Here is a 13645-nt window from a genome sequence, read left to right as displayed (position 1 = left end):
TAAAATAAGCCTTTTTGAAGTATCTTCGTAAGGTTGCAGCTACCTGATAGCAGAGTTTTAATCACTCTGAAGGAAGCCTCCGGCTGGCCAGCAGTCATTCCCATGGTGCTCCCCCAGCCCCCAGTTCCTGCACCTCCTCTGTCTCTGGGGATCCGCCTTGCCGGGAATGGACGGTCACACTGTGCGGGTCACACTGTGCGATCTTCTGGGTCTGGCTTCTGTCTCAGCCTGGTGGTGTCAAGGTCCGTGTCATGGCAAGCACGGTCTTGCTGTAGTGGAGATGTGTCCCAGTTTTTATTTTATTTTTTTATTTTTTATTTTTTTAGATTTTTAAAAATTTATTTATTTGACAGAGATCACAAGCAGGCAGAGAAGCAAGCAGAGAGAGGGGGAGGCAGGCTCCCCGCTGAGCAGAGAGCCCTACACGGGGCTTGATCCCAGGACCCTGAGATCATGACCTGAGCCAAAGGCAGAGGCTTTAACCCGCTGAGCCACCCACGCGGCCCTGTGTCCCAGTTTTTAATCCATTTGTGGATCACATTTCGGTTGTTTCCACTTTTTGTCTGATGCCGTTCACATGCAGGCTCTGGGTGTGCACACGGTTTCGTTTCTCCTCAATGTCTACACAGAAGTGGGATTGCTGGGTCGTGGGGTGACTTGGCATATGTTTGGGACGCTGCCAGCGTGGTTTTCAAGAGGCCCCGCCGTCCCGCCCCCGCCAGCGAGCACAAGGCGCCGTTCTTCCACGTTCTTGTCCCCACTTGCTGTTGTCTGTCTGTCTGAGTCTAGCCATCCTGGTGGGTGTCGCATTGTGGTTCAGCTTTATATACGCTTAAAGTTCTGCTTTTTAAGAAGTCTTTTCCAAATGTGGCTACTCATTTTTATAGTGTTTTTTTTTCTTGTTTCTCTTTGTTTTCTGGATTTTATTTAAAAAAAAAAAGACCTTATACATGTAATTGTACGTAGGAACTCTGTAATTACACCTTCTGTTTTAGAAACACAGTCTCATGGGACTGCTCTGTGCCTGCGGCACTGCCGGCGAGCCTCGCTGCTCTGGGTCTGGAGCCCGCGCCACACTTACGCCTGCCGCCCCGCTCCCTTGGTGCCTGCTGATATTTCATTTAGAAGCTCTTTTTTTATTCTGAGTATTAGGCTGAACTTTGTGGAGTTCAGGATTTGGGACGCTTTCTGGGAACCCTGCGTGTGTCCGTGGCAGAGCTAGCTGCCGAGCGCACCCGGTTTCTCAGGCTGAGCGCTCGCCCTGCTGTGCCCCGGAGGCTCCAGGCCAGCCTGCCGTCTCCGCATCCCAGGCGTCCCGCCGCCCCGGGCTCGCAGAGGCCTGTGGCTTTGGGACACAGAGGGGCCGGCCTTGCCGCTCTGGCTGCTGGCGCTGGCCGCCCGCACCTGGCTGGGGCGCCACCGGCTCCGCCCCGGCTCCTCCCCACCACGCTGTGTGACACACCCCTCACCTCCCCCGGAGTCTTTGCTTCTCGCTTCCTTCTCTCCACCTTGTGGGTTTCTGCTGGGGGCTGGCTGAACCCCAGGGTCAGGAACCCGCCTGGTGTCCTCCCACTGGCATTCCGGTTTTCGTTGATGAGGAGTTTTAAGGTTTTCTGTGCTGATTGTATGTATAGGAAACCCTGGTTGCTGTGGGGAAAACCTTGTGAGCCTGCTGCGGGTTTTCTAGAATCTGCTGTCACACAGAAGCGCCTCTTCTCCCGTCTCTGCTGCCGGCCACGGGGACAGCCTCCTGTTGCTGCCGTACTGGCTTTTTCGTGGGCGGCTTCCTCCCCCCGGCAGGCTCCTGTCGCCCGCCCCGTGTTGCACTCTGTCCCCGTGTGCCCCGCGCCTCCTGCTTGCGCACCTGGCTTCGCGGCGCTGTGGGCCAGCTCTGTGCATTTGCTGCCGGGCCCCGGGCTGGAGCGCCCACCCCGCGCCGCAGACAGACTCGCGCCCCCTTAGCACTGGGTGTTGCTCTTTTCTTTGTGATGTTCAGTGTCCCGTCCGAAATGAAAAACCCAGGCCGGCTGGGTTTTGTCTCCACTTGGTGTGTTTGTTCTTAGGGCAAAGCACGAGGAGCGCTGCTCCCGGGGGCTCTGAGCCCCCAGCCCTTAATGACTGGGCCCTTGAAATTTAAACTCCTGCCCTTATTTTTTTGCTTATTTTGTTGTTTTAGGGTATTTTTCTTATATAAGTGGATTGTGAAACGTCAAGGAACCCATGTTTTCGATTTTAGCTTACCGTGACGGGACTTTTCCTGTGCCTGTCAAGGCTGAGGGACCCGTGACGGAACAGATTTGAAATGGACGATTCGGGTCCGTGCTGACCTTGACTCTGTCTTCTCTTACAGGCGATGCAAGAGGGTCGTCGTGCTGCCGAGATGACAGCCGTCCGGTCTCCAGGAGAAGATGCAGGTCTGCGCTGCGTCGGTGCGTGTCTGCGTCGAGAAGGGGGTCGCGGCGGGGCTCCCGGCAGATGGTGGCCCGCGCCCTGAGTCGAGCTGGTGTGCTCCCCGCGTGCCTGCCCCTTCGGTGGGGTTCATGGTCTGCTGCGCTCCTTCGCATTCAAAAGATGGAGCTCATATTCCACGGCTGAAGATGGTGGACGTTTGGCGGCACAGATGAGCCTTCGGATCAGGTTTTTACTCATCTCCGATGACGCGGCCCGAGTAGTTATGGTCGATTATGGAGAATAACCAGGAAACTCATCCCAAAAGGGATGGAGAATTGGTTTCTGATAAAATAAATTTTAAAATAGAAGAGGAAGATGATGTTCGCATCCCGAATCACAGTCTGGAAGGAGTGGCGATTAAGAGGGAGCAGGACAGGCCCGGGGCGGAGCGAGGTGGGGAGCAGACAGAGGCGAGGGAGGCGGGCGGGGGCCGCGAGCCCCCCGGGCAGTGCCTCCCCGCCGACCAGGAGGAGGAGTACGGGGCTCTGTTCTCCCAGTACAGCAGCACACTGTACGACGTGGCCATGGAGGCCGTGACGCAGAGCCTCCTCTCGGGCCGGGGCGCCGGCTCCAGGAAGAAGTCGCCGGCCTGGAAGCATTTCTTCATCTCCCCGCGGGACAGCACGAAAGCCATCTGCACGTACTGCATGAAGGAGTTCAGCCGAGGGAAGAACGAGAAGGACCTGAGCACCAGCTGCCTCATGCGGCACGTGAGGAGGGCGCACCCCACCGTGCTGGGCCAGGAGACCGGCGGTGGCGGGCCGGCCCTGCCCTCCCTGTCGCCCCCGCCCCTGCGGCTGCCGCCCCTGCCCGCCGACGCCGGAGACCTGGGCGCCGCGCGCTCACACCTCAAGCTCGCCCCAAAGCTGGCGTCCAAGGTGCCGTCCCCCGACGACGTGACGGAGGAGCCTGTGGTCCCCTCCGAAGACGTCCCCCCAGACACGTCTGCCCCTGACAGGTACGGGCGGGAGGAGGCCCTGGGGGGGCCGCCGCACCTGCCCCCGCTGCCGGGCGAGGAGAGCGCGGAGAACGGGCTGGAGAGAAACCCGCCGCTCCCCAAGGGCACGTCCGGGTCCCGCAGGCGGTCGGCTGTGTGGAAGCACTTCTACCTGTCGCCGCTAGACAACTCCAAGGCCGTGTGCGTCCACTGCATGAACGAGTTCAGCCGGGGCAAGAACGGGAAGGACCTGGGCACCAGCTGCCTCATCAGGCACATGTGGCGGGCGCACCGCTCCATCGTGCTGCAGGAGAACGGCGGGGGCTCGGGCATCCCGCCGCCCTACGCCGCGCCCCCCACGCTGCTGCCCGCCCTGCCGCCTCCCGACGGAGACCCGAGCTCCGTGGCGTCCTCGCCCGGGCAGCCGGCCCGGGCGTCCCCCTCGGCGTCCTCCTCCCCGGACCGGCTGCCCGAGGAGCTGCAGGTGCGTCTGAGCGTCGGCGACGCGCTGGCGGAGGACACTGCGCCGGCCTCGGACGACGTGGGCGCGGCCTCGCTGGAGTCCTCCCCCGAGAAGCTGCAGGCTGGCGGCCTGAGCCCCGGCCCGCTGGACTGTGGCGCTGGGTCCCAGCAGAGCAAGAAGGTGATAAAGAGGCTGAAGTCGGAGGTGTGGCAGCACTTCTCGCTGGCGCCCACCGACAGCCTCAAGGCCGTGTGCCGACACTGCGCCTGCGTCATCAGCCGGGGCCGCAGGGGCGACGTGGGCACCAGCTGTCTGATGCGGCACCTGTACCGCCGGCACGCGGACGTCGTGGGCGCCCCGAAGGGTGCGCTGGGCGCCAGCCTGGCCAACTCCCCCTACGCCACGCTGGCCTCCGCGGAAGGCGCCGCTTCCAGATCGACTGACCTGCCCTCCCTGGTCCCGAGAAACAGTCAGGTCCTCTTTCCTGTGAGCAGCAAGAAGACCTCCAAGCTGTGGAACCACTTCTCCATCTGCTCCGCCGACCCCACGAAGGTCGTGTGCCTGCACTGCGGCCGCACCATCAGCCGGGGCAAGAAGCCCACCAACCTGGGCACCAGCTGCCTCCTGCGCCACCTGCAGCGGTTCCACAGCGGCGTGCTCAAGGCCGATGCACCCCGGGCTGCGCGGTCTTCCTCGCCAGGCCCGCGGGGGCCCCTGAGCGCCCAGCTGCCCGGAGCCGCCTCCTTCGAAGACCCCAACGAGAAGTTCTACGATTCTCATCCCGTTGCCAAAAAAATCACGAGTCTCATAGCTGAGATGATTGCACTTGACCTCCAGCCATACTCCTTCGTAGACAACGTTGGCTTTAACAGGCTGCTCGAATACTTGAAACCTCAGTACTCTGTGCCCTCCCCGTCCTACTTCTCGAGGACGGCCATCCCAGGGATGTACAATAATGTGAAGCAGGTAGTCCTGTCGCACCTGAAGGAGGCGGAGAGCGGCGTGGTCCACTTCACGTCCGGGATCTGGATGAGCACGCAGACCCGCGAGTACCTGACGCTCACCGCCCACTGGGTCACCTTCGCGTCGTCGGCCCGGCCGTACCGCGAGGACCACCACGGCTCAGCCCTGCTGGACGTGTCGCAGGTGGACTGCGACTACAGCGGCAGCAGCATCCGGAAGCAGCTGGAGGGCTGGTGGGAGGCCTGGGTGACGTCCAGCGGCCTGCAAGTGGGCATCACGGTCACCGACAACCCGAGCATCGGGAAGACGCTGAGCGAGGGCGAGCGGGCCGGCGTGCAGTGCTTCAGCCACACGGTCAACCTGGTGGTCAGCGAGGCCCTCAAGAGCCAGCGCATGGTCCAGAGCCTGCTGAGCACCGCGCGGAAGCTGTGCGAGCGGGTGCAGCGCTCGCCCCGGGCCAAGGAGAAGCTGGCGGAGCTGCAGAGGGCCTACGGGCTGCCGCTGCACCACCTCCTGCAGGACGTCCCGTCCAGGTGGAGCACGTCCTTGCACATGCTGGAGCGGCTCGTCGAGCAGAAGCGGGCTGTCAACGAGGTGTCGGTCGAGTGCGGCTTCCGGGAGCTCATCAGTTGCGACCAGTGGGAGGTAATGCGGTCCGTGTGCCTCGCGCTGAAGCCCTTCGACGCGGCGGGCCGGGAGATGAGCGCGCACGCGTCCACGCTCAGCCAGGTCATCCCCATGATTCACATCCTGAACCGCAAGATCGAGATGCTCTTCGAGGAGACCATGGGCATCGACACCATGCTCAAGTCCCTGAAGGAGGCCATGGTGAGCCGGCTGGCCGCCACCCTGCGCGACCCGAGGTACATCTTGGCCACGCTGCTGGACCCGCGCTACAAGGCCTCCCTGTTCTCGGAGGAGGAGGCGGAGCAGTACACGCGGGACCTGATCCGGGAGCTGGAGGCGCTGAACCCTACCTCAGACAACACGCCCATCCCCAACGGCTGCGACGCGGGCGCCCCCTCGCAGGGCACGGTCGGGGAGGAGAACCTGTGGTCCCTCATGGCCAAGATGACGAAGAAGGGCCCCCGGGAGAAGACGAAGGTGCCCGAGGACATGGTGCTGGCCTACCTGGAGGAGGAGGTGCTGGAGCATGGCTGCGACCCCCTCACCTACTGGAACCTGAAGAAGGCGGCCTGGCCGGGCCTGGCCGCGCTGGCCGTGCGGTTCCTGGGCTGCCCGCCCAGCATCGTCCCTTCTGAAAGGCTCTTCAACACACCCACAGAGAACGGCAGCTTCGGCCAGTCCAGGCTCATGACGGAACATTTTGAAAAACTCATCTTTTTGAAAGTGAATCTTCCCTTGATATACTTCCAGTATTGAAGCGCGCAGCGGAGCCGCCGTCGCCGGCCACCGTCGCTGCCCGGGCGCCCACGGTCTGTCCCGGGGAGGCGGCGTGCCCCGGCGGGCCCCCCGCCCCGTCCAGCGTCACTGTAATGCCTACGTGTGCCTTACTGCCGGTGTCGCAGCCGGGCGTCGCCGCGGGCCTCCCACGGCCTGCGAGGGAGAGCCTGTCTTGCCGCCGCCGATGAAATACGATGATTCGGGTTTCACTCCCAACTGTAACGTGTTTTTTAAAAGTGGGGGCTTAGTAATGTGTTTTACTAGAACGGCAGAGGAGATGTGAACAGTTTTATTCTGTAGGCTTTTTATTCAATTATGTAAAAACCACAAATCAGGTACTGTATTTTAGTTTAAGAATTGCTTTAATTCAACACAGCAGCTTTTGTGGCTGTTTAATGAAATCTGTAAATAAGAGGTGGAGTTCAAGCCATCCTGGCTGAGCAGGTTCTAACTGCAGGCTCTAAAGCGTGTCGAGTACAGAACATTCTGGAACATAGTGTTGGCTGCCACGGAGGTGCGGCGTCAGAAGAGGAAAGTAAACTCAGACGCGTCCCGCCGTGCCAGTTCTGTAGTGACTTGGCAGAGAGAGCGTCCCGGTCTGTGCTTGTGCTGCATTCAGGTTTTACATGGTCGACCTCGGCCAGAGCCCCGGACACCTGCTGTCGAGCCCACGCGCCAGGGGCCCGCGCGCAGCAGTCCTGCCGAGGGCGCCCGACCCTCGGACCTGCTGTCTCGACACCAGGGAGCTATCTTTTGAAATTTGTGCACTGACCCCACTGACCCCAATTTGATCAAATTATGTATAAAACTGTTTCTAGAAGAGACGGCTCATTAACAGGGAGGAGGTTGTTCCATTGCAGTTGTAAGAGTAGCCTTAGGCGTCTAGATTTTTTATATAATAGGGAAGATTCAGCCATCGCTGGCGTGTTTCAGAATCCCAAGGACAGCAGAATGAAGCGTCAGTTGTCATTCTTTGAACGATGATCTGTCTTCAGAATTTTTGCTTCAACATCTAGAAAAAAGGGTTCATTTTCTTATTTCAAACCAATTAAATACTCCGGATGAAACAAGTCACTCATTTGCCTGTGACCTTTTAGAAAAGTTGTTTTGTTAAAAAAGGACCTATTATTAATCTGGATTTGCATTGACTATGTTTTAGTGTATTTATAAATGGTGAACACAGTTTCTGAAATTAAACTTTTTATTTGCAATTTTCTACTGCTGGAGGACACTGGCTTTTTATTCTGAGGATGACAGGAGGGTCGTCCCCACCCCCACCCTGGGAGCCACTCACGCAGCCTGAGTTGGGAGTTTCGGCCCGGCCTCCACCGGGGGTGGGGTGGGGGTAGGGGAGGAGGTGGGATTCTCGCAGCAGTGACCGTGTTTCTGCTAACGGGAGCGACGCGGCGAGACCCCCTGGGTCTCGGGTTCACAGTGAGTGCTGATGCGCGTTGGGAGCCAGAGGGGAAGAGTCCACAGGCAGTGCCCGGCGCCTCCGCCGTGGGCCCCACGCACGCCCTGCCCGGGCCCCCACAAGCACGGCCTCTGTCCAGACGCCCACAGAGCCCCGGGCAGGGACAGGCTAGGGAGCCGCGCGGCCGTGGTGCTTCCCCCGGGGGTCGCCGTGAGTGCGCGCTGTGATGCTCCGGGCTGGGGCTCAGCCCGCCGTCGGGCTTCCCCGGCCAGGATCTCCCAAGCCGCAGGAGGTGCGTGCCCGAGTCCACAGCGGATGGTGCGAAGTTCGGGTGCTGGAGCCCACGACTTTCCCAGAAGGAGCTCGTGTCTGTTTTGCACATGGAGCCGTGGGGTCCTCCCGTGGGCCGAGGTCAGGACCAGGGCTGCAGCACCAGGCGCTCACGTGTGTGTGTGTTTGCGGGAGGCGGGTCTCCCGGCTCCCAGGGGTGTGGCTGGGACTCTGGGGGGAGCCTGGGTGCACTCGTTCAGGCCTCCAGGGTCGACGCAGGTCTCCACCTGGGGGAGGGTCTGACCACACAAGGACCGCAGGCTGCGGGCGGGCAGGACTCCCAGCCTGGTGGTGTTGGGGAGGTGCCCCCGCCAGAGCAGGGCTCCGGCCCTGGACCCGCTTGGGCAACCCTGGCTGCCGGCTGTGGGGTGAGGACAGAGCTGGACTCCGCGTCCCAGCCGTCATGGCCGCGGGGCTGCATGTGGGCAGCAGGGGCGACCTGCTGGGCGTCCTGGGTTGTGCCCTGAGAGGAGGGAGCACAGGGTGACTGCAGCACGCAAGCTGTTGTTCGCTCGGTGTCCGAGGGACCATCCGCCCTCCAGGCCCAGGCCAGCTCCTGGCACAGAGCCGTGGGGAATGTGGACGTGGTCCCTGCTCCTGAGAGCCCATGGTCTAGACTCTGTCTCTGTGAAGCTTTCCTGGGGTGCGGCCCTGGCCGTCCACGCTTGTCCCACCCCCACCCCGCCTGCCTGCTGCCGCGGAGCCGTGTGGGCAGACGTCCGGGCCCTCGGAGCACAAGCCTGTGCAGCTCGCTGCTTCTTCGCTCCCGAGCTGGTCTACTCCTCTGCCCAGCTTTAAAAACCTGTGGCCTTGGGCTGCCGCTGTCCGGTGAGGCGTGCGGCCGACAGGTTGTGTGGGAGGCCCCTGAGCCCCACGCATCTGTCCCTGTGTGGCCGGTGGGTGGTTCTGGAACCGTGGCCCCGTCCGACACCGTGGGAATGGCAAACCGTCCCGCGGGAAGGAGTGGCCGACGTCGGCAGCGGTGTGTGAGGGGGACGGTGGCCGGCCTGTTGAGGACAGCGGGTCCGCTGTGCGATGTCCGCCTGCGCTCCGCTCAAACCTGACTCGGAGCGGCCTGGTTCACGTGCGGGGCAACACTGCGGGTCAGCGGGCCAACTTCCGTGTTCACTCGTAGGAGAGAGCCTTTTGTATAAGCTCGGGTCTCACCCCGGTGAGTAAATGGATGTGAAACACTGGACTTTAACATTAAAATTCCCTTCCCTTCCCCTTCTGACTCTGTGGCGGCAGCCGGTAGTAGACTGGGCCTCCTTGAGAGCCATCAAGGCCAGAGAAAACAGGAGCAGGCACCCCCGGATCCAAGGAAGGAGCCCCAGCGAGCGGAGACACCTGAGGGACATTGGCTGGCGTGCTGAAGGTGGTGACCTGAGCTGGACGCGGTGGCCCCGGGCAGGGAGACACAGCAGTGACACAGCCAGGAGCCCAGGTGCTGGACAATGGGGGAGCCTCAGGAAGGGCCTCGTGCCAGGCCGCTGCCCCGAGGCAGGTCCCCGCTCCCCGAGGTGCGTGTGCCCGGGATGGCAGCTCCGAGGGGGAGACGCGACTGCGGGGCCTGCCGCTGTGGGGGCCCCGGGCTCCAGAGCCAGCGGGAGACCAGCTTCCACACAGCGAGCTCAGTGGCGTCCGGGCAAGTAAATGTCTTCCAGTGAAAAGATCCAGAGCGTCTGTAGCTTCAAGTAGTTCAGTCTGACGCTCAGCGAAAACACGAGACACACCAAAAAACCAGCTATGACCAAGGACTGCGGGACAGACGGGAGCAGACCGGAGACGACTCGGGGGCATCCGAGGCAGAGCCGAGACGTGGGCTGTGACGGATCCGCTCAGGAAGGCTGGTGGGGATTGTGGCCGGAGAGTGAAATCCTGTGAACAGAGAACATTCGGCCCGTCGGGGACTCAGTGGGCAGGTCTCGTGTCCGAGGGTGGGTCGCCCGTGGCTCTGCCCGGCCAACCCCGCCGTCCACGGCCACATGCGCCAGCCCCAAGCGGGCCCCGTCCACCAGCTGTGCTGCCAGCCAAGGACACGGAATTGGAGACAGAGACACCTTCACGTCCGGAGGGACTCCCGCCGGCGCTGGCATCCGAACAGGAGCGCGGGGGCGTCAGTAGGGCTCTAAGTGCCGGGGCCCCGTCATGTTCCTGGAAAAGCCATGTGCTCAACGAAACATGACTGAAAGTCACCACCAGGCCTTCCCTGTGACCCCCAGAGGGAGCTCTCCGGGCAGAAGGAAGGACAGCATTTCTGGTAAAAGTGGGGAAATCAAAATGAGGACTTTCGAACAGTCCCGTCCAGGGCATGAAATACAGCGTCTCAAAGTGCTGGTCCCGCAGGTTTGCCCGCGGTGAGCCTTGCCTGTCCCGTTTCCACGGCGCTGCGACTTGCGTCCCGGAGGGAGGCGTGTGCTTCGTGGGGACTTCCGGGTCAGGAAGCGTTCTGCGTGTTGATGTCGCGAACTCCACTGCGTTTTCCTTAAACATCGAAGGGGTTTCCCGTGTTTATCAAGCTCCTGACCGTCAGCGACGCCGCGGCCGAGAGGAGGCCAGCAGTGTGAGGGGTGCGCCCGGTGGCCTGTGCCCGCCGCGGCCTCGTCCACAATCCGGGCGCTGCTGGTCCCGCTGCCCGGCTCCGGCGGCGCCCGTCTGGGGTCCGGGCTTCCGGGGCTGGAGCGGGCCTGTGCTCCCTCGTCCCCGCCCGGCCACTGCAGACGCAGGCGTCCTGTCCCCAGTCGCGGCGCCCCTGCAGGGCTAATGGGCCCCTTGGCCGCTCGCCACCTGCGCGGCACCCTGATTCCCAGGGTGGCTGAGGAGTTCGAACATGCCCGTCCCTTCGTTTTCCTACTTCCCTTGGTACTTGGTCCTCCGTCGCCAAGTGCCATGGGAGATCCAGACAGTATTTTGATGGACACGGGATTGAATTTATATGTCATTTTGGGGCATATGATGTATTACATGTATATTCCAACAACGTATTGTTTATTTTTTTATTTTTAATTTGAGATTTTATGTATTTGACAGAGATCACAAGCAGGCAGAGAGGCAGAGAGAGAGGAGGAAGCAGGCTCCCCGCCGAGCAGAGAGCCCGATGCGGGACTCGATCCCAGGACCCTGGGATCATGACCTGAGCCGAAGGCAGAGGCTTTAACCCACTGAGCCATCCAGGCCCTCATATTGTTTGTTTTAACACTGACCTGGGGCTTCTGCTCCCAGGCAGCCAGCGGGTCCCCAGCACCAACCCCAGAGTGACCCGCCCAGCCCCCAGTGCTGGGCCCCCTGTGGCCTCCAGGCCACCTCCCCTCAGCCTCAGAGGTTTGCATAAAGCACCTTGCTCAAGCTATTTTTTTTTTTTTTTAAGGATTTTATTTATTTGACAGAGAAAGCGAAAGAGGGAACACAGTAGAGGAGCGAGACGGAGAAGCAGGCTCCCCACAGAGCAGGGAACCCAATGCGGGGCTTGATCCCAGGACCCTAGGATCATGACCTGAGCTGAAGGCAGACGCTTAGGCCTGAGCCCACCGGCCACCCCGTATGCAGTTGTTTGGAAGCTCCGATGTATAAGCTGTTTCATAAAACGCAAACTGGTTTTAAAAATTATTTTATCTTGGGGCGCCTGGGTGGCTCAGTGGGTTAAAGCCTCTGCCTTCAGCTCAGGTCATGATCTCAGGGTCCTGGGATCGAGCCCCACATCGGGCTCTCTGCTCAGCGGGGAGCCTGATACCTCCTCTCTCTCTGTCTGCCTCTCTGCCTGCTTGTGATCTCTGTCTGCCAAATAAATAAATAAAATATTAAAAAAAAATTATTGCATCTTCAAATGATCCCTGTCTTGCAGGGTCACTGCAAGTCCAACACAATGACCCTCCTCCCTGCGCCCCTGAGCGGGTCGTGCCGGCCGCGGGAGGCTCACCTCGAGAGGGTCAGCCTCCCAGGAAGGTCCCGCGGACAGAGTGGGGTCTGCGGAGAGCCTTGGACCACGGTGCTGACCCAAGGTCCCAGCCACTTCCACGGAGGGCCGACCATGCTGACCACGACCCAGCCCTGCGGCGCATGTCCTGTGGAGCTGATCTGTTACCCGCCTCCCCGAGTCTGGAACATGACTCCGTGTCTCTAGCCTCCACATTCCTGCCGGCTGGGGTCATTTTGTGGCGCCAGCACGAGCTGGCTTGGGTGGTGGCTTCACAAGACCGCGCACCTGGTTGGGTGCAGGAGTCGACCAGGCCCCTCGCTGCGAGCCGTCTTCCCTTGTAATTAAAAAGTGTGTCGTGTGGAGGCCTTTGAGACAATGTAAACACCCCAGTCCCCATACCAAGTGGGATCTGCTCATGTTTAAGGCACATTTAAGATCTCACTTATGAGCTGTTACTCTCGCTCGTGTGCACAAATTCTGCCCCATCTGGCCAGCGGGAGCCCTGGTCCGGCCTGTGTGTCCTCGCAGCCCCACTGCTCTGCGAGCGTCCTGCTGCCGCGGCTATGGCTATGCCTTTAGGCTCATCTTCCTTGCCTGCCCCCTGGCGGAGCTGGGTGCTTCCCCCAGGCGTCCTGGCCCCTTTTTGGGGGCTGCATGGAGAGCCCAGGACCAGGCGCGGGCCGTGCTTGTCCCTGCTGGGGTACGGCTCCTCGTGGGGACTCGCGGGGCGCAGGTACATTTGCATTTCTATTTCTGTGCCGAGTACGCTGTCACCAGGCCTCTCTGTCACACGTTTGGAACCAACACGCAGGGCTCACTCCACTTTTCTTTCTGTATTCACGGCCCCTTCTCAGGCCATCTCTGAGCGCCCTCAGCAGTCCCTTCCTGACAGGTGCCTCTGTCCCCGCTCCCTGACGCCTCCTACCCGGCTCGGGCTCTGACACCGCACATCGGGCTGCTGTGCCCTGCTCCCCGACCCTACGGAAACCCTCCTTACTCCGTGTGGCTGCCACGCCAGGCCACACCCCCCGGAGCGTCCCCTTCTCAGGCACCTTGCCTCGCACGCCCGCTGGACTGGCAGCTCCCTCACCCCTCGGGGGCAGATGCTCTTGCTGGGCTGTCCCTAATGGCCTCTGGATCTTTCCGGAAGGGAAGTGGAAGAGGTACAGGTTACCGTCCCCATGGTGACATTGGCCAAGAATCACTGTAATCGTGGGGTCGGTGATGGGCTTGGCCCGGGCAGCACGACCCTCAGGCAGGCCGGACGCAGCTCCTGGGGAAGGGGCTCTGCCGCAAAGACCGAGCCCAGACCCAGTCGTGCCCTTCGGATTCGCGTCCAGCCCGCGAGAAGACGGCGTGGAGGCCCACGTCAGACAGCCGCAGGGCGCCGTCAGAGGGCTACCGTGCAGGGCCCTGCACAAGATGCCGGATGCTTGTTTCCTAAGCTAGGGTCCGTGCAGGAGGGGCCTGTGGACACGGCCGTGCGGGCGGCACCGGGATGCCATCCCCGGCCCGAGTGCAGCCCGGCCAGAGCTCCAGTTGGCAGCGGCCAAGGTGTGCAGATTCCAGGCCCGTTCATCTCGGTCACTGTGGGCTCTGAGCTCAGGAGCAGCTCCCAGCCCCTCCCCGCCGCCGGCGGGCAGCTGTGCACCTGCTCCTGGAGCAGCTCGCACAGCTGGAAAGCGCCCTGTCCTCCCCGGAGCCCGGCGCCAGCGGCCCGCACGCCAGCGGCTCACAGCTCCTCCCGACCAGGGAGGTGCAGACGGA

General features: G+C 61.5%; 2 protein-coding genes across 3 annotated transcripts in view; one reads left to right on the top strand and one right to left on the bottom strand.

The window, feature by feature from the left end:
* Positions 1 to 2349: 2349 nt before the first annotated feature.
* ALG12 (ALG12 alpha-1,6-mannosyltransferase) overlaps positions 2350 to 13645 on the bottom strand; it is a 44161-nt gene continuing 32865 nt past the window's right edge. For both annotated transcript variants that reach the window (XM_082739470.1, XM_082739469.1), the window contains exon 10: positions 2350 to 9840. In XM_082739470.1, coding sequence (XP_082595596.1) covers positions 9707 to 9840 — 134 coding nt within the window. In that variant the 3' untranslated portion in view covers positions 2350 to 9706. The remainder of the gene's footprint in view (positions 9841 to 13645) is intronic.
* ZBED4 (zinc finger BED-type containing 4) lies at positions 2685 to 6197 on the top strand (the record flags this gene model as incomplete). The annotated part of the gene is made up of 1 exon (XM_082739020.1): positions 2685 to 6197. The coding sequence occupies one exon, from the start codon at positions 2685 to 2687 to the stop codon at positions 6195 to 6197; it is 3513 nt and encodes a 1170-aa protein (XP_082595146.1).

This window comes from Mustela nivalis (genome assembly GCF_964662115.1).
Source record: "Mustela nivalis genome assembly, chromosome: 7".
Lineage (NCBI taxonomy): Eukaryota > Metazoa > Chordata > Mammalia > Carnivora > Mustelidae > Mustela > Mustela nivalis.
This window is presented reverse-complemented; position numbering and strand designations above follow the sequence as displayed.